The sequence below is a fragment of the Phalaenopsis equestris genome, unplaced genomic scaffold (genome assembly GCF_001263595.1).
Source record: "Phalaenopsis equestris unplaced genomic scaffold, ASM126359v1 Scaffold000632, whole genome shotgun sequence".
Lineage (NCBI taxonomy): Eukaryota > Viridiplantae > Streptophyta > Magnoliopsida > Asparagales > Orchidaceae > Phalaenopsis > Phalaenopsis equestris.
Genome location: NW_018165072.1, coordinates 271,680 through 292,262, shown reverse-complemented (window position 1 = coordinate 292,262; position 20,583 = coordinate 271,680). Strand labels below are relative to the sequence as shown.

The 20,583-nt window shown below is 35.8% G+C and overlaps 1 protein-coding gene across 1 annotated transcript; it reads left to right on the top strand.

The window, feature by feature from the left end:
• The first annotated feature begins 16,624 nt into the window (after positions 1–16,624).
• On the top strand, positions 16,625–20,301 carry LOC110030027 (cucumisin-like). The gene is given in 12 exon segments (XM_020732564.1): positions 16,625–16,726; positions 16,811–16,905; positions 17,506–17,603; positions 17,714–17,957; positions 18,060–18,436; positions 18,439–18,569; positions 18,695–18,798; positions 18,892–19,113; positions 19,254–19,365; positions 19,453–19,648; positions 19,759–20,009; positions 20,011–20,301. Coding segments are annotated over 12 exon segments (2,223 nt in total).
• Positions 20,302–20,583: the final 282 nt, after the last annotated feature.

Here is a 20,583-nt window from a genome sequence, read left to right as displayed (position 1 = left end):
GGAATTTTATTTCGCATTGCGGTGAAGGAGAAATTCGTTCACGTCATGCATAGCAGGTGAACAATGAGATCTGCTTTCGTGTTGCGCTGCAGAAAAAAGTTGTCTACATCCAATGTAGCAGACGAGTGACATGATCTTCTTTCGCATTGTACTGTAGAAGAAAGTCATTTTTGTCATACGTAGCAAGAGAACAATGTGATCATCTTTCGTGTTGAGTTGCCAGAGAAAGTCTTCCTCGTTCTGCGTTGCAGGCGAGCAACGAGATCTTCATTTGCTTTGAGCTGCTAAGAAAGTCATTCCCTTCCTGCGTAGCAGACGAGCAATGAAATCTTCTTTCGCGTCGCTGAGATAAAGAAAGTAATGCCCATCCTTACTCAGCAGGTGACTTGGGATTTTCTTGCTTCTTGTTGATGCACATTCCAATGAAGATGAAGAAATGTTGGAGTTTTCCTGTTGCATTTTGAGGGGGGAGATTTTCATGCTTCTTTGGTGATGATATATGGAGACCCCCTAATGATTAGCAGAAATACTGGAATTTCAGGGAGGTAATGTTGACTCTACTCGAATATGAGTTGATTTATTGTAGCCCATGTACAAGTATATGTTGGTCTTTGTAGTCTTTCAATTGCCTGATGTAGCCTTTGTAGATATTGATAATATATTTCTTTGTACGTCTTTGAAGTTGTTTCTGAGGTTGTTGTGGCTTCTCAATCATGCAGAATTCTGTAATTAAAGTTAGCACGCTCACTTATATATAAAAAGAATTAGGTACCTTTTTAGACTTGTATCTTCTGAGATTCATATCTTCTTAGGCATGTATCTTCTGAGGGTTGTGCCTTCTTAAGTTTATTTCTTCTAAGAGCTTGAAATGTCTCGGTGTCATCTAAGGCTCATAGCCTTCTGAGATCTTTGATGTACCTGTGTGTCCTGAGGCTTGTAGCCTTCTGAGGACTTTGAGCTGAGACCCTACCAACCACTTTCTCTCTTGGAGTCTTTCTAATGATGACCATGTCCACTACCACCTTTCATCGAGATTTGCCTCTTATGCTCATCTTCCAGAAGCATAACAACTTCCCATCTAGGTTTGCCTCTTGAGCTCAACTTCTAAAGGTATCGTATCTTCCTATAGAGTCTTGCCTCTTTGGCTCGACTTCTAGAGACATGACAACTTCCTATCAAATTTTCCCTCTTAGGTTTCAGGGGTGCCTTGTATAATCCCGTTGAGTCTTGTCTTTTGGGCTCGACTTCTTGGTCCATAGTAGCTTCTCATCAATTTTTGCCTCTTGGGCTCGACTTTGAGGGGTATTGTATCATTCAATCTAGTCTTACCTCTTGGGATCGATGACGCAGAGGCTATATGTGCCTCAAAACGGGGGTGTGCTTCAATCCCGCGGGCAAGAATCCCAGGCACTTCACCGAAACCCGCAATCTTGAGTCACGAAGAAGGAAAGGTACACTGAACCTGCTCAATCAAGGATAGCGTCGGTTGGGAACTCTGGGTTTTTTAGACTCTTCTTATCTTTCCACTCTGCCCCTCTATGTTGAATCTTTCTCTGTTCAAGGGAGCCTATAAATTGTTGTCCCCTAAAGGTGTAAAGGTCAGTTCTTCTTTTGTTGTCTTCAAATCTCTTGTGTAGAGTTTATTTCCACTTTGTGGGTTGTATCTGAGATGATGGCGCTGCTTGTTAAGCTCATTTTTGGTTAGTTCTAAATTTTTCTTATAGAATTTAGGATCTAGCCATATGACTTTTCTTTTGATTATACTAGAAAACTAGTGTTGGGAACACCTCACCTCACTTAGAAACTATGAACTACTTCTTGGCTCTTATTCAGTCTCACATGGGCGGTCTCAAACCCTCAACATTTGGTTAAGTAGTTGGGGACCAACATATTAAAACTCAAGAACGAGTTCTTATAGGAGGATCAAACCCTAAGGATGTATTGTCCCCCAAATCTAATTTAAAACACTAAGAAAGTTTGGTTAGCAGGTTGAAGAAGAGCCTTTATGGCTTTAAGAGAGCTCCCAAATAATGGTACATGAGGTTTTACATGTTTATGTTAAACAATGAGTACTTGAAGTGTCAAGCAGACCACTGTTGTTTCATCAAATACTTCAGTATTATTCTGTCTTGCACCTTTTGTTTATGGATGACACGTTAGTTTTAAGGGAAAGTATGGAGAAAATCAAGAACTTAGAAGAGAAAATATCTAATTTGAGATTAGGTATATAGGTCCAACAAAGAAGATCCTTGGTATGAGAATCAACATGACTCTTAGGGGCTTAACCTAATGAGGGTCTTAAGTGTTTGACAACATGGTTATTCCCTTAACCATGACATACTCTTAATGACCTAAGGTTAACTCAATTTAAGCTTGGGCTTGGCATTAGGTCTAACCCAATTTAGACTTAAAAGGACCCACAATTGGACTCCATCTAATGGAGGACAAGTCTAAGTCCTACTCAGATTTGGCTTTGCTCATGCCCAACCCTATACCCAAACTCTTTAGGTCTAACCCACATTGGACCTATCATAAGCCCTAAGTTTAATCTAACTTAGACTTAGTCAAAGTCTTTAGGTCTTACCCACATCAGACCTAAAACTAAACCCTAAGTCTAACCCAACTTAGACTTAGTCCATTCCGATGAGGCTTAGTTACATTGTTGACCAAAGAAAAATATGTTGAGATTTTCATACCTATTTTACACTGTCTTTGATGATATTGCACTTTAAAGAAAAGTATTTTTGATGTTTTGTTGTTTATATACTATTTTTAATGATATTACACTTTAAAGAAAGGTATTTTTGATGTTTTGTTGAAAGAATGATGAATTAGGGTCATTGGAGCAAAAAGATGCAAAAAGGAGCGAAATTAGAGCGAAAAAGGGGACAGAAATTAGAGCGAAAAAGGACCAAAATGTGAAGATTTGAACTAGGGCGCCGACGGCGAATCCAACGGCGCTGACGGCAAGAGTTTCCTGAGACTCCATATTAAATAATTTAGAAGACTCGCTGACGGCAAGATCGGCGGTTATGTCCAAAGGTGCATTGAAGGTGGACGATTTTTGGACGGATGCTTAGGCAACTCTTGGGAAAACTCATCCACATCCTTAAAAGAAGACTTTGGCCGAAAGTGAAAGGAGGCTCAAGAGTTTGAGAAGACCCACCGACGGTGCCCTCGAGGCCGCCGATGGCGAGATCAGCGGTTATGTCCAAAAGTGCATTGAATGTGGACGATTTTTGGAGGGATGCTTAGGCAACTCTTGGGAAAACTCTTCTACATCTTTAAAAGAAGATTTTGGCCAAAAATCAGAGAGAGAGGGAGAGGTTTTAGAGGTTAGAGAGGTTCCAGTAGTTTATAGAAAGTTTACTTTAGAGTCTAATTGTGAGGAATTCTTCGAGAGATTGTAAGAGTGGAGGGAAAGTGAGAGATTTCTTCCTCCTTACTGCTTCGAAGAAGAATTTTGTGTGATGTAAAGAAAGGAAGAGATTCAGAGGAACTTTAAGGAGTTTGATTGGGGAGGAATTAGAGAAAAAGTGTTATTTACTTATTGTAGTTTGTATGACTTTGCTTTTATATATGAATTCCGAGTTTGTTGTGTCTTCCCCATGAGTTATGAGTAGTTTCCTCTGTCTTTCTCCTTGTATTGAGATTTATGAAATGGTGATTTGACTTAGTTGAGCCATGAAAATGTTAAACAAATTGTGATGATTATTTCACTTCGATCTTAATTTACTTTCAATCTGGTCAATTGATTTGTTAAAATATGTTGAGTTTTACAACTAAAGTGAATATTACATGCAAAATTCAGGGAGGTCAAAGCCCTTGGAAACTAGGTGCAAATAAATAGAGAAATAAAATTATCGGACGTAGAATTTGAGATTTTAGAGTGAAAGACTAAAATCCCCAGAGGGGAACGTTAGAGCTCCTAAATGAAAGCCGATATCCTCCCAGCCTAGTCATAGATTCAGTAAACAAGCGTAGGATTAGTCAATTTTCTTTATGCCTGGATCAAAGGGTAAAGAATAGGTATGCTCCTATTTGGCACAATACAATTTGAACTGATTCACTTTATTCATTTACTATAATTACTTGACAAGGAGAAGAATGTTTTCTTATATATTGCATTTCACATTAACAACTTTATTAGTATAATTAGTTATTTAAGAGTTATTAAAATTACACATTCATTTGAATTGTCTATTAGTGACAGATAAGCAATTTGAATTATATTGTTGTGATTTAGTATTGATTTTCGAAAATCTTAGTTTGTAGTTCTAATACTACTTCCTGTGGGATCGATATCTAGGACTCCATTAGAGCCCTATATTACTTGAGCGATACATATACTTGCATTGATAAGTGTGAATTTACTATTATTGAATATTATATATATACATCTTTGTTGAATCTATGACCGTTGTTAAATTTTTGGTGTCTACTTGTATTTTTAAGCATATATAAAGTCGCTGTCAATTGTCTAGCATAACTATGTTCGTTATGTGCATGGCTACGAAGCCTAGGCGCGGGAGCAATCCTTCATGTGATATGCTTCACACTTTAATAATCTCCCACTTATAAACTGATAGATCCTAACAAATGTCCTTAAAATTTATATTTTTATCTCATCAACTTCATAATTACATTTTGTGGTGGCTCATCCCCATTCTCAACCATTTTATAATCTAAATCAAGCCAACATAACTCCAGTTCTTAATAGTCACCACCTTTTTCAACATATTCTCAGGAATTTGAACTATGTGTATCTTCTCTAAGAACAACTACCAAGCTTCTAGAATAAAGCGTATAAAATGATACTTTAGCTAAATGTGTTTTGTCCTAGCATGAAATGCAACATGTTTAGCAAGATGGATTGCATACATACTATCATTATAAAGCTTTGTTATCCCCTGCTCCTTGCCCAATTCTGCCATAAAGCCTTATAACTGAATAATATGCATGCTAGCCTTAGCGATAACAATAAATTTTGCCTAAGTAGTTGAACATGCAAAGATCTTCTGTAGGTTAGAAACCTGACTCATTATTGTGTTCCTTAAAGTGAAGATATACATTGTTGTACTTCTACTATCCAAATTTCCAGCTAGATCTAAATCTACAAATATATTTAAATTTATCACCACACTTCCAAAGAAAAGTGACATTTTGATTGTTCTCATCAAATACTTGAGAGTCCATTTCACCGTCTCCCAATGATGTCTACCTGATTTGTCTATGCACATGTTGACCACTCATATTATATATGCAATATCTAGACTTATACAAATCATTACATTCATCAGAATCTCAAATGTTGAAACAAACAAAGTTTTCCCATAAGTGCTTTCTCTACTTTAATCTTTGATAATTTATTAGATAACTTGAAGTGACTATCTAAGAGGGTGCAAACTAGGTTTTCCTTGCTCATTTTGAACCTTTGTAGATTCTTCTCAACATACTTTAGCCAATATAACTTTAATAAACTTGCACTCTTGTCTTTGTTGATTCTCATACCAAGGATCTTCTTTGTTAAACATATATCCCTCATCTCAAACTAAATATTTGCTATTTTAAGATCCTCATTTTCTCCATATTTGCTTGGAAAATTAGCATGTCATCCACAAACAAAAGGTCCAAGACATAATAATTACTGAAGTATTTAATGAAATAACAGTGGTTTACGTGGCACTCCAAGTACTCACTGTCTGACATAAAACTAGTAAAAACTCATGTACCATTATCTTGGGGCTCGCTTCAAGCCATAAAGACTCTTCTTCAACCTGCTAACCAAACTTTCTTATCTTCGAACCTCATAACCCTACGCTTGCATCACATACAGTTCCTCCTTCAGATCTCTATGTAAGAAGTTTTTCCTTAAGTCCATCTTCATTAGATGTAGATCTTCCTCTATTAACAGACACAACACAACACTATCGAAGAAAATTTTTTTATGTAGTCCACTCATTTCTTCTGCTAGAACAAATTCACAATAAACCTTACTTTGTAGCATCTGCCACCATCTTATTCCTTTTTCGACATGCAGACCAACTTGTTGTGTAGTGATCTTCTATCATCTCGTAATATTGATAAATCTCATATTTAGTTTGACTCCGAAGAATGCATCTCATTATCAATGGCAAACTCCCACTCCCTTGCATTTTTAACTCGAGTGACCTTCCATTGTACTCTGGTTCATCACCATTAGATAGTAACAAATAGTAAAACAAGGAGAATACATGTTGTATCACTCTGTTGGATCTCTCAATTTTATTAAGAGTTGGCGAAGGGACTTTCTATGTTCCATCTAATTGAGCACTTCTTTTTTCACCACCCTGTTGATCGCCAATGTCTTACATCTCAACATACTTGGACTCTTTAAAGGTAACTAGAAGAAAATCCTAAGTTATGCTCGTGTTCCTATTTATCTCTAATTCATTGAATATAACATATCTAATCCTGATGAATTTCTTATTCTGATAGTCTCAAAACATGTATCCAAACACATCGAAGTCATATCCAATGAAAGTACTTGAAAATTTTTTAGTAAACCTTATTCTTAGATTCTGCATCAATATGAAGATATGCATAACACCCAAATATTTTTAAAAGAGATAGGTTTACCTCCTTGTCACTCAATGTTTATTTTGGTAAGTCTTCCTTCAAAGGTACTGATAGACCATTGTTAAACAAAAAAACATTAGTCTTTACTGCTTTAGCCAAAATTATTTTGGTAAGCCAACATGCAGCCACATGCTCTAGATAGACTCCATGATTTTTTTATTCATGTCTTTAACTACTACTTTAAGCTATGGAGCTCTTGGGACATTAAACTCATGCTTGGTCCCATATGCATCATAGAAATTTCTCATAATGCATGCTCTCATTCTCTGATTTGAGACACTTCATCTTAAACATGTCTCATTTTTTAGCACGACCTTCCACTTCTTAAACACTTCAAATACCTCAAAGTTCTGATTTAAGAAGTAAACCCATAATTTTTTAGTGTGGTTGTTTATAAATGAGAAAATTTAATAGGAACCTTAAATGGAATGAAATGAGGTAGGACCCCATACTTTAATATGCACTAATTTTAATTTATAAAATTTCACCATCGACCCACTTTTAGAGAGAAAAACTTTCTTCTGTTTGTCATATATACAGTCTTTTAAGAAATTCAAATCTATAGATTTCAAACCCTGAAGTTTATCGTTTCAAAGAATGGATTTCATACATTTCTCGCTCATATGACCAAGCCTTTGGTGTCATAGAACTACATTCACCATGGTTATAGTCACGTCGATGAAATCCACTATCTCCTTGATAAGGTAAGGAGTGCCATCAATTTTGTGTCGAGTCATCACTATTGCCCTCTGGTCACCTTCCATGAGTCACCTGTGAAAGTATTCAAGAATCTTGAATTTTTCAAATAGCTCATAGATATTAGATTTCATTTCAAATTTGGAACATGTTTGCCTTCAATAAACTTTCAGACTATTTCATTTGGCAACTTAATAGCCACATCACCCTTTCTTATGATATTTTAGGCCTTGTTGACTCTCAAATTAGCCTTCTCTAAATCACTGAGAGTGTAATTTTTAAACACCTTTTATTGGGTCATGCATGTAAAGAGTCATCTGAATCTACTATTTAAGATTTAGTATTATCCAGGGATAACACCAGGGAGTCACATTTGTTTTTGCCAATGGAGACATTTGTAGAGACATACATTTATTGTCCCCCAACACGAGACTTCCTTGGAGTTTTACAGTCTTTCTTGAAATGTCCTTTCTTTAACCACTCCAATATTCTTTTTTGTAATTTTCTTTGCTTGACCTGAATTCCCTCTTTTGGACTTAAATATCTCTCTGTCTGTATTATTTTTTAGAATCATTTCTCTATTTTCAACATTCAATGTAGAACCTAAAGATTTGACAATCACTTTCTTTCTTCAAACTTCATCATTCATTAATAACCACAAGATGTTGTCAAACTTCAACTTTATATTCTTTGAAGAAACACTCACCGACGTGATCCGTACATCCATGTTGTTTGATAATAAAGATAGAATTAATGGTGTTCTGACCTCATCATCAAATATAAATCTTATAAAGCATAACAGACTCGTTACAATGTTGAAATTGTTCAGATGTTATGCCGCTGAACTGTTTTCTACCATTTTCATGTTGAATAACTTCTTCATCAGAAAAATCTTATCTCGTTACAATGTTGAAATTGTTCAGATGTTATGCCACTGAACTGTTTTCTACCATTTTCATGTTAAATAACTTCTTCATCAAAAAAATCTTAATTGAAGCAGAAGATTTTCATAAATTTTTGTCGGTGTTGCCATGCGATCCACCATGATTTATTCATTCACTATATCGAATGCAACATGTGATGAAAGTGACAAATGGATCAAACTAAGGGTCGTTTGCTCCAGCACTTCTCATTCCTCCATTGTCATCGATTCAGGCTTTTTGGTAATTCCTTGTAGTGGCAGGTGTAGTTTTTTTTTTTTTTTTATATAGCAAATCCTTCACTTGCACCCTCTAAAATGCAAAGTTCGACCTATTGAACTTCTTCACTTTATATCGCATTTCGTCGATCTTCCACCCACTCAAATTAAAGAGCCTCTGCTTTGATATTATTTATTAGGATGGAACTATAAAATACTTTGGGCTTCGATCAATTAGAAATCAAAATCACAATGTAGAATATATATATATATATATATATATCGAACCGAAGCACTAGAAAAACAATCTCAAAAGAGCACACTAACGTTTACATAGAAAACCAGATAACGGGAAAAAATTGTGCAGTCATATCATGAGAAATTTTCACTATGAAAAACTAGAAATGTAGAGAAATACTCACTCATATTTTCTCTCTACAATCAATAAAACTTATAGAATTTTGCTCCAACCCTTTCTCTCCATCTCAAAAGAGAAAGCACTCTCTTAAATCCTCATATTCAACCATCCCCTGCTTCATGCAAATTATATTTGAGTGCCGCACACGAGAATAAAAACTTTCGTTGCTCTAATCGTGACTTTAAGAACCATATACAGTAAAATTATCTCGACGGTGTAACCACACTGTCAAAAATATTCCACGCGCTCTGGAAAAACCACGTGAATGAACGATCCTTTACAGCATGGCTACACCTTTTGTGGCACAGTTATACCGGCCATAGCAATACCAGTTTCAGGCATGGCTATACCAAGCCCAGGCACAAGAGCGTCCGTTTATGATGGTGCAGGAGCGCTCCTTGGAGTGCCAGACTCCACACTCCAACATAATATTTTTTCTACTAGTATAATTTTGACTTAATTAATAATTCAAGTTAGTTAACCAATCATGATTGGCAGAGGACCAGCTAATTCACCTTGAGATGGATGAAAAGACACCTGCTGAAATTTTAGCTTTATTTCAGGAACTTTTCATAACTGCCTGTCTCCAGGTCCTAAATTTTTGAAAAGATAAAAATTATAGAAGAGACGAAGTTGGTATTTAAATACTGATTTTTTACTAACCTAAGGTCTAAATCAATATTTATATACCGATTTTATCCTTTCTTTTATTCAGTGTTAAAAGTAAGTGTAAAATGGAAGTTAAAAATAATATTTAAATTTGTCAAAATCAGTACCGAAATACCGATTTTGTCCTCTTTTTAAATTTTTTTTTATTTCAGGGGGTAAATGAAAGTTTAAATAATTTTTAAAATGATCTCTTTGTTTTTTTTTTGGATTTCAGTGCTCAAATTGAGGGTAAAATGATAATTAAAATAATATTTAAAATCATATTTTAGGAATATTAATTTTAGAATAAAATTGCAAGACAAGAATATAGATAAAATAAAATTTATAAGGCTTGAAATAATTTATTTTAGCAATGGTTCTTGGTATGAAACCAAATTCATCATTTAATACTTACATAATTTTCTCTGTCTTTGTTCCATTACCATCAATTAAGCTCACTAAAAGATTAAGTCTGAGTTATTTATGTATAAACATCACAATCTTGCATATCATTGTTCCTAAATTCTCGTGTTAGAATATTATCTCCAATCATTTATCTTATTTGGGATATGACTTTATTTATAAAGTCTGGCGACAAATAAGAAGGGATTCTGAACAGCTCTAATCAGATCGCTCGAAGAGATTCCCTCAGTCAAACATCATTCAGTTGATATTTGAGTGTCTTAATGATGTCAGAATTGAATAATCTTGGGTTCGTTTGATTCGTTTTGTAAAAATGCTCAATTTAATTAGAAGATCGCAATATTTGACATTTGTTTGAACTTTCAATAGGCTAGGAAGGCTTTCAAAAGAAGTTTAATGGATTGATCGGTGCTAGATTTAGCTCGGATTGAACCAATTTTGGCACCATTGGGTTCGTCTTGTCGAGCCAATCAGTTTGATTGCAAGTTTGCTAAAATTGAAGCTTTGACAATTTTTAATCAAAGTTTGATCATTTCTTACTCAAAAGATCGTCCTCAAGATCCACATAATGTTTTTAGATTCGTGTCAGATGATGAAATTATTGATGGCATATAGATACCCAAGACATAAATAAACAAAAAATAGGACAAAATTGATATTTAAATATGGATTTTTAATAATTTTAAATACTATTTTAAATTTCATTTTACACTCAATTTTAACATTAAAATTAAAACAATAATGAAAAAAATGAATTTAAATATCGATTTTAGCTTTTTGTTGGTGAAAATCGATATTTAAACTTCAACTTTGTCTCTTTTACAAATTTTTTTTCAAGAAATCGATTTCTCTTAAAGAATTAAAAGAAAAAAAGACGTGTTTTAGAAATTCCTCCATCAAAGTACACAACTATATATTGCTCCGTTTAAAGTCATAGGCGCTCACTGACATCCTCTACAACCACATAGGTTTAGGCTCCACATTCTAAAATGTACATAGTAGCTTTCATACACAATTATCAAAAACTAATCACCTGAAATTGTACTCCATTTCCAGGCTTAGCTGGTGCAATGATCTTGCGATGAATGAGGTTCGCTGCCACTGTTAAAAGCCATGCATGCTGCATAATTCTCAACGCTGAAACTGGTAGGACCCGAGTTCAGCGTTTCACTTATATATTTCATAAATGCATATTTTTTAATTTATATAATTCTGTTAGAAATTTCATAAATGCATATTCAATTTACTCTCTTATTTACTCCTATTTTTTTTGAATTTTTTAACATTTTTTATTATATTTTTTAATTATATATTTGATGATATTGTCTGTTTTTTTTTTTCTAAAATATTAGTTGTATGTATTTTTTTGCATACATTTATTGTTGTTATTAGCATAACTTAATTATCATATTATTTAATTAACAAAGGTTGAATCCGCCTCTCCGTGGTAATTATTATGTTAAGGAGTTCAAGTACTTGCCACGAAAACTAGGGATTTGATTGTTAACAAGGTTCAGACTTTGGAGAGGCCTGAAACGTACCCTTGCGCTTGCTCGGGCTTGATACAAACTCAAAGACTCCACCCCTATTTATACTAGTGGCACCTCCTAAATTAATGGCTAAGATTGTGCCACCACAATTACAATCCAATGGTTACAAATAATTCCACACCTACCACACAATAATTCAACACCTACCACACCTACCACACCTACTACACAATAATTTCATACCTACCACATATTCTAGAATAAGCTTATAAAAATTAAGCTTTATTTAAACAACTAAAACAAGTTTATATTTCAACAGATATTGTCTGTTTTTTTTTTTCTAAAATATTAGTTGTATGTATTTTTTTGCATACATTTATTGTTGTTATTAGCATAACTTAATTATCATATTATTTAATTAACAAAGGTTGAATCCGCCTCTCCGTGGTAATTATTATGTTAAGGAGTTCAAGTACTTGCCACGAAAACTAGGGATTTGATTGTTAACAAGGTTCAGACTTCGGAGAGGCCTGAAACGTACCCTTGCGCTTGCTCGGCGGACCAGAGGTGTGCCTAGGGCGGCGGCGTCAAAGCTCTTGTACTCCGGCCAGATCCCTGTGGGCAAAATTTTAAAATCGAATTCTTTTAAAATTAAATATTAAAAATCTATAAATTAAAAATAAATATATGATATTAATTTAAAATAAGTTTATAATAAGTTGATATAGAATGAACAATTAGAAGATAATAATAAGAATAACTTAATACACATCAAGAATATTATTTATGTCGGTGTGGAGCCCGGATCATCAAATAAAAAAAAGGTTGTTTTTCCCGCTCTCGCCTCTCGATCCCATCTCCCGCTCCTTTGTCGTGAAATGTCGTGAACCGCTCCCGTCTTTCTCCATCTCGAAGCGAAGTATCACTTATGTTCGCGAAATGTCGCCAACCTCGCCTCTTTTAATGATAAAAGGTATCACACGACTCTCCTTCAGATTAAACACACCCCCTTTTTGTGTTCTTCTTCGACAGTTCTGCTTCCACGTGATAGAGGAATAGAAGTGCAAAAAGTAGTTCCTTGCGGCAGAAGGAAGAAGAAATAAGAAAAGAAGATTGTTCTCCCTTAGCTTCTTCTTGGTGGCTTGTGGCAGAAGAGAAATTGAATTTATTTCTCTTGTAAGTTTATCTTCTTCGGTGTATCTCGGTGTAGAGAGAGAAGAAGAGAGAAAAAGGAAGTGAGAGATCCCTCCTGTAAGTCGAGACGATCGACTAGCGTAAATTCCTCAAATAGTAAAATCCTCTGCAACTCCGTGGACGTAGGCAATTTGCCGAACCACGTAAATCTGTGTGTTTCACTGTGTTATTATTTTCTGGTGTGAATTTTTTCGTTCCAATTTTTTCACTTTCTGCGCAAATCGTTCTTCTATTTTTCTATATACCACAACTACTTCTTAACATTTTTAATACCTTAAAGATTAAGTTTTGAAATTTAATATATTTTGTGTATATTTTATGTTATTATTTTTTAAACGAGTCGGTTCACAAGCTAACGAGTTGAGTCGGTGTTGGCTTAAGCTTGTCTTGCTAGCTCATCGAGCTCAGTTCACAAGCCACTTATAGATTCGGCTCACGAGTCGGCTTGACTCACTTGCGCACTTAGTCTAAGGAGGGCTCCCTCAAATTTGGATTTTTACCTATACAGAAGGGTAATTTCGTCTTTGCCCCATCTGAAATATTACTTTCGTCTCTCCTGAAATTTTACTTTGGGTCTAGGGGCAATTTGCCCTCCTTCAAATAAGAGGCTAGTTCCACCCCTGGAAACATTCTTTCTGAAAACTATCAATCATGCAGCTGTTTAAAAACTAATATCTTAAGAACCTAGAATAAAAGCAAAACTATCGTCCACCAAACAATTTGCTCCGAACCAGTGGTAGCCGACTTTAAGCAAAGTTTACATATGATTTAGGCTAAATAGGCAAAAAAACACCATCATAAATTATGAGATTCTGTAAATTCCAAAATGATAGTAATTCATCACACAAATGCCTTAAATAACTTTTTGTGGGTGAGTTACATATCGGATTACAATGATCTACCCTCTGTCAAACAGCCTCGTCTCATCCTGGCGACTCATAAACTCAAGTTGAATGACCCACGTCGATCGACAACAGGAATTGATTGACACCCCCCAACTCAGCGTAGTCCGATGAACGAGCCCTTGCCGAACCAAGTCCACCTAATCTCAGCTGGCTCATTTATGTAAATGCCCAGTAAAGCCCCCATTAAAGTAGGGGTAACCATGTAATTGTATACATTATACCTCCTTTGCTTATAAATAAAAGATTTTTTCATAAATAAACAATCCCCACATTATACTGTTCATTACTATGCATGCACTCACACACACACACACACACTCTCTCTCTCTCTCTCTCTCTCTCTCTCTCTCTCTCTCTCTCTCTCTCTCTCTCTCTCTCTCTCTCTCTCTCTCTCTCCTACTTTACACTTTATTCCGTAGGATTTACTCTTGAATAGATTGAAATTTAACATCCTAGTAGGTACAATGAGTGTGTATCATGCAAACAACGGGAAGAGAAACAAAAAAAGAAGACAAAAACCCATCAAAGAGACACTGCAGACATGGAGTGCACAAGGGAGTTTGTGGAGCAGTAGACACGAGAGTTAAGAAATCAGATGCTAGATAGAATGATAGAGACTATTCCAGAAGCTATATCAAGGGGAAGGGAATAAAACCACTGAGAGCAGAACCCTCAGGAAAAAGAATCTGTGGTTGAAAAATAACTCGGGCACTAGAAAGACATGGAGACTCCCAATACCAAGACAATGTTGGGTTGACACCGCTGGACAAACAGTGATTCGGGAGCACTGAGGCTCCCCGCTAACCAGAGAATGCATTCTTCCGACAGAGTTTTGAAGTCAACCCCTTGGAGAGATTTAAGATAACAATACTGAAGCCCTACAAGGGTCAGATTTATTTGGTCGGTCACATAGCATCACATGAATCAATCATTTATATGTATAGGATCACCAACACTCTAAAGTATCACTTTTTTTCACCATGCTGAGGGAGTCAGTCCTCAAGCGGTTCAACAGACTATCTGTTGGAGTAATCACTTCTTTTGCTGACTTCAAGAGGATTTTCGTGGCTCTGTTCACCAACGCCCAAAATTTCAAAAGAGTTCATAGGCTTTAATGCAGATCAGGCAAGGGAAACATTAGAGCCTTCTCTCGTTCGTCATGCGATTCTAGAAAGAGATGTTAGAGGTGCGAGGTCTGGAACTTGCAGTAACACACACTGCCCTAGAATAAGTGCTATAGGAGGAACCCTTCAATTAAGATTTGGAACTTCAATAACCAAAAGCATTAGTCGAATAGTTGGAGGTGGCCAACAATCATTTTTTGCTCGAAGAGTACAACTCAATCCCTACTTCCGCAAAAGCAGAGTCAACCACTCATCGTCTATAGAAGAGGGCCCCTAGAGACGACAAATGGAAAATGAGGGAAGATTCACATCCTTTCGTTTAGCCATGGTACTAAGATCAATGATCGCCCTGGGACAACAAGGTGGCTGACATGAGCCACAATCGAGGAGGCCAGGCTCAATACTCTGACCAATGGTCAGGTCGTTATAATGAGTGACTATTAAATAAAGATGAGAACCCGATGGTTACTCCGTTTAATGGCGGAGTTAGTGGATGTCATTCAAAATAAGAAGTACTTTAAGAAGACACCAAAAATGAGAGCTAAAGCTTTTCTCCAAGAAACAAAGATGTATTGTGCGCACAACTGAGATCATGATCATGACATGAAGGAATGCAAGTATCTCTGGATCCTCGTAAAGGAATTGAATATAGCCGGAAAGCTCGGAAATTGATTAGAGCTAGAAAACTCAAGGAATTTATACCTATTGTGTCGTGTCCTTTTGTACTTAATGTCTATTTTATTTCAATGAGAGACATGTAATTTTCTGCTTACAGACCCTTGGTCATCTGCTCGTTAGCCCCATTATTTCATGTTCTTTTGTACCTAATGCCCATTGTATTTCCTCAAGATTCATATTGATAATTTTTCTATGTACAGAATAATATGGATAGATAAAAGAAGGCTATTCCAAAGGGATGATGATTTACTCTTTCATGAAAAAGGGGAGGCTTTTCTTCTTTTTTTTTTCCTTGTAAAATAAGAGAAATACTGTATTTTGCAAAATTTTTCGGTAGCTGTTTGTCCATAGTCAAACATTGGTTTGCAATAGAAAAAGTCAAACATCGAGCAGGGCTTTGATCCTAATACGTATTAATAGACGCATTGAATCCAGTAGCCTAAGCTTTGCGGTTGCTTGGCAAAATTTTCTTAGTATTTTGGCTTGCCCAATTGAGGACGTAGAACAATAAAATAAGATTTTTATAGAGAAACTAGACTACACGTTCAAATAAAACACTTAAGTCAAAATTTGTGCTTGTGCCATGAGTCTTTGCGTTTGAGTTCAGCAATCATAGGATTCCTTTAACGTTTTGAGGGGAAATTATAAATAATTTTAAATATTGATCAATTTTTTCTAACAATTTCATGTAAGAATAAATTCAAAAAATATAAAACTTAAAACTCAATATGGCCAAAATTAATCAGAATGTTTTTTTTTTTTATCCAATTTCCTTTTAACGTTAAATTAATGTATTTACCAAAACTTAAGATTTTTTTTCGGATGAAGAAATTTTATGGAAAAAAAAAACCATTTTACGGAGGCATAAATTTCCGGATCTTATTATCAGTTAATAAATTGCAATTAATCCGCATTTCACAATCCAAAAAGGAATAAAAAAATACAATCCGTATTCCACAATTCAAAAATGGGAAAAATAAATACGACAATGTGAAAAGATATCAGGATGTCATCTCTAAGGAAATATTATATATTTTTTTATAAAACAATTCCTTATATGATTTTTGTCCTACAATTAATAATTGTGAAGAATTCAAAGCTAACGTAGTTTCTCCTGACCGGAAACTCTTTCTGAATCACACTAATTCAGAAAGAGTTTCATGTTTATTTTCAAGGAAACTCCTCCTGAATTAGTAGAATTCCTTCTAAGAAAATGCCTATATAAACCTTTCATCACTACATAGAATGAATAACTAATTGGGTTTGCCTCCAACTCGAAATTAATCGTCATTATGGGCCGAAAAGTTACCCCTTCATGTATTCTCTTAGTGCTTGCAATGGTCGTCATGAACTCTGTTATGAGCCATGCCAAGGCCACAGGGCTCCAGCAAAAAGTATTCATTCCGCTTTTTACAGTTTTCCTTAATTTGCCACTTAATTGATGTTTACTTATATCGAAATATCTATGCATATGCCAGCCTTACATCGTGTATATGGGAGAAAGGCCAACAGAATTTAGTGATCTGCCTGAAGTAGTTCACGCACAACTGCTCCAGAAAGCAATTGGATTTAGGTTTGCATGATAGTTTTCAATTTTTAAGTTCTTTTTTTGTCTGGTTCCCAGATTTTCGAAGTTACATGTATCAATATGATTGTTTTATTTAAATATCGAGCCTCTAAATTTTAATATTTATTTATATAGTCTTTCAATATTGTAAACATATTAAAATGTATATTTTACATGCATAACACGCCAAACAATATTATTAATAAATCTAGGTTCCTCTTTTATTAATTTTTCAAATTCTCACAAAAATATCAAAATTGAGGATAAAACTCGTTCATATATTTTATATTTTTATCAAATTTTCAATAATTTAATCGTAAAACGCAGAAATATATCAATTCGGTTGTTAAAAAAACACAAGAAGGGCTAGATTTTGTAAATAACAGTGTTTAGCATGGTCCGTAGTTATTCCTATGTTCTATTGTAAAAGAAATATATTTAAAATATTTTAAGAAAATATTAAATTTTTGAATATTGTAAAAATAAATATAAAAGTTTAAGCGTTTGGTTTAGAAAATATCAAATAATTATGTGATAAGTATGCGAACCCCCTTATATTATTAGTTTTTTTAATATCTTTGATAAAAAAATTATTGCTGAATGCAGCAAAGAGGAAGCCTCAAAGCGGCTGATACATAGTTACAGCAAGATTTTTAATGGCTTCGCCGCCAAGCTATCTGATGAAGAAGCAAAGAAGCTATATGGTAATATATATTCATCTGAAGACTAGAATAACACCCATAAATTCGAATCTAAGTCATATATGGCAAACTCACACCATTCCATATCTTATTATTATGATTGTCGATGTCAGGCATCGAAGAACTCGTGTCTGTGTTCCCCAGCAAGCAAAGACAACTTCACACCACAAGATCATGGAGCTTCATGGGTTTCCCATCGAACGCTCCGCGTGGCGCCTTCGAATCGGATGTTATCGTCGGAATGATTGACACAGGGATCTGGCCTGAGTCCCAGAGCTTCGATGATGCCGGCTTTGGCCCGCCGCCGAGCAAGTGGAAGGGCACATGTCAGTCCAACCACAACTTCACATGTAACAAGTAATTAAAGCTACCACTTTCTATTCAAAGTCCTAGCTAACATGTAAATCCATAGTTCTTACAATAACTAATTGACCTACTTAACACGATATTGACAAACAGTAAAATCATTGGTGCTCGGTACTACCACCTTCAAGGAAACATAAGTGAGAATGAGATACCCTCCCCGCGTGACAGTGAGGGCCACGGCACCCACACATCCTCCACAGCCGCCGGCCGTCTCGTCGCAAATGCAAGCCTTGCAGGCATTGCAGAGGGAACTGCCCGCGGTGGCGTTCCTTCTGCAAGAATCGCAGTTTACAAAGTCTGCTGGAGTGATGGATGCTCCGATGCCGACCTACTGGCTGCCTTCGAGGATGCCATCGCTGATGGTGTTGACATCATCTCTATTTCAATTGGTGGTTCTGGTGCCGCTGACTACTTCGAGGACTCCATAGCCATAGCATCATTCCATGCAATGAAGAACAACATTCTGACCTCAAAGCAGGAAACTCTGGCCCTGAAAGTTACACTCTAGCGAACTATGCGCCATGGCTTCTTACAGTGGCTGCTAGCACCATTGATCGCAAGATCGTTGCACCCGCAAAGCTTGGCAATGGAGTAGAATTTCAGGTGATTAATTATAGCTACATAATTATATATGAAAGCGGCAATATTCCAATCATTTTTTTAGGAAATTAAAATGCTGTAAGATTTCAAATGTGGAGTCTAATCCTATGCATTTATTATGGTTATAGGGGATGGCAGTGAACACCAATGGTTTGGATGGTGAGATGCATCCTCTAATATTCGGTGGAAATGCACCAAACTCTTCAGGCGGAGTTGACTCATCCACCGCAAGGTGAACTTATTTGTTAACGATTTGAATTTTAATTATTAAAAACTAAACCAGTATAATGAACATCAGCTTAGCTATGCTTCATTTTTTTTTAAGCAGTTATTGTGCCCCGGGGACGTTGGATGGTAAACTGGTGAAAGGGAAAGTTGTTTTTTGTAGTGGCGCAAGCGATGGCTCTGGAGCGCTTCTTGCAGGAGCTGTTGGAGCAATTATGCGCTCAAATGGTCCCAATGACGTCTCCTTCGAGTTCTCGCTTCCTGTCTCAGTGTTGGATGCTAACAGCAGCATAGAAGTTCTAAATTATGCAAACAAAACTAGGTTGCTCTCAAGTGGCTTGATTAATCTCTCAATTAATTTCCACACTAAAACGATTAAGCTATGAGTTATATATATATATATATCTTTATTCCTTAATCTTTATGTTGTTCTAATAATTCATCCTTGAATAACTGTGACAGCAACCCTACGGCTAGTATTTCAAAGAGTCAGGCTGTGTTCGATGCGGCGGCACCATCCGTGGCATCATTCTCATCACGCGGTCCAAATCCTATCACCTCGAATATACTAAAGGTAACTAATTAAGTGATTAATTTGGCATTTTTTGATATTATATGTACTTTTGTGCTAAAAAGATATTAACGTGCATATGTGATGTAGCCGGACCTAACAGCGCCAGGTGTGGACATTTTAGCGGCATGGTCTCCACTTAGTGCAGAGAAACTTGGAGTACCTTATAACATTATATCAGGCACATCCATGGCATGCCCTCATGCCACAGGGGCTGCTGCCTATGTCAAATCATTTAATCCAACTTGGTCTGCAGCTGCCATAAAATCTGCACTTATTACTACCGGTAATTTTTTTTTTAATCAAGAATACGTGCCTGATGAATTTAAATTTAAGCTACAGTTCTCCTTCATTAGGTCTTGAGGAGCATTGAATATTTGTTCTTAACTCTTGCAGTCTATGTGATGTACTCAACTAAGAATGCAGATGCAGAATTTGCTCATGGAGCAGGTCACATAAACCCTCTCGCAGCTTTGAATCCCGGCCTTGTCTATGATGCTCAAGAAATAGACTACATTAAAATGTTATGCGGTGAAGGTTATAGCACCAAAAATTTAAGACTTGTCACGGGAGATCAGAGCAGTTGCACCTCTGCAAATAATGGAACAGTGTTAGATCTCAACTATCCATCCTTCGCTTTAAAAACTTGCTTTAAAAGCTCAACAGGGAGAATCTTTTTCAACATCCTTCCAAAGAACAGTCACAAATGTGGGAGTGTCAAATTCCACTTACAAGGTTTCTGTGGCTTCTGTGAATGCTCCTCCCAGTCTCAAGATCACTGTTGAGCCGAATGTATTGTCATTTGAAGCTTTGTTAGAGAAGAAAACATTTTCAATCAAGCTTGAAGGAGATGCTCCAAAAAACATTATCTCTGCTGTTTTGATCTGGAGTGATGGCACTCATAATGTCAGAAGTCCAATTGTCGTGTATAGTAGCTAAAAAATTGGCTTTCACTCTCTATGAAATACTATCTTATTTTCTTTCAACAATTATATGCTTTTTTTAATCTCAATTAATGTATTTTACGTTGCTTTGCTTAGTAATTATGTCCACACTCGTACCAATGATGTAATCCATATGTTAAGAATGATTATATTTTTCTTAATCGTTTATATTATGTTCATCAATTCTCTTATTTTAATCTTTATGTAACTTTTTTTTTTCTATTTGCTCAAATACATATGATAAAAAGTGCTAGAAAAAGCTTTCTCAAGCTCAAGT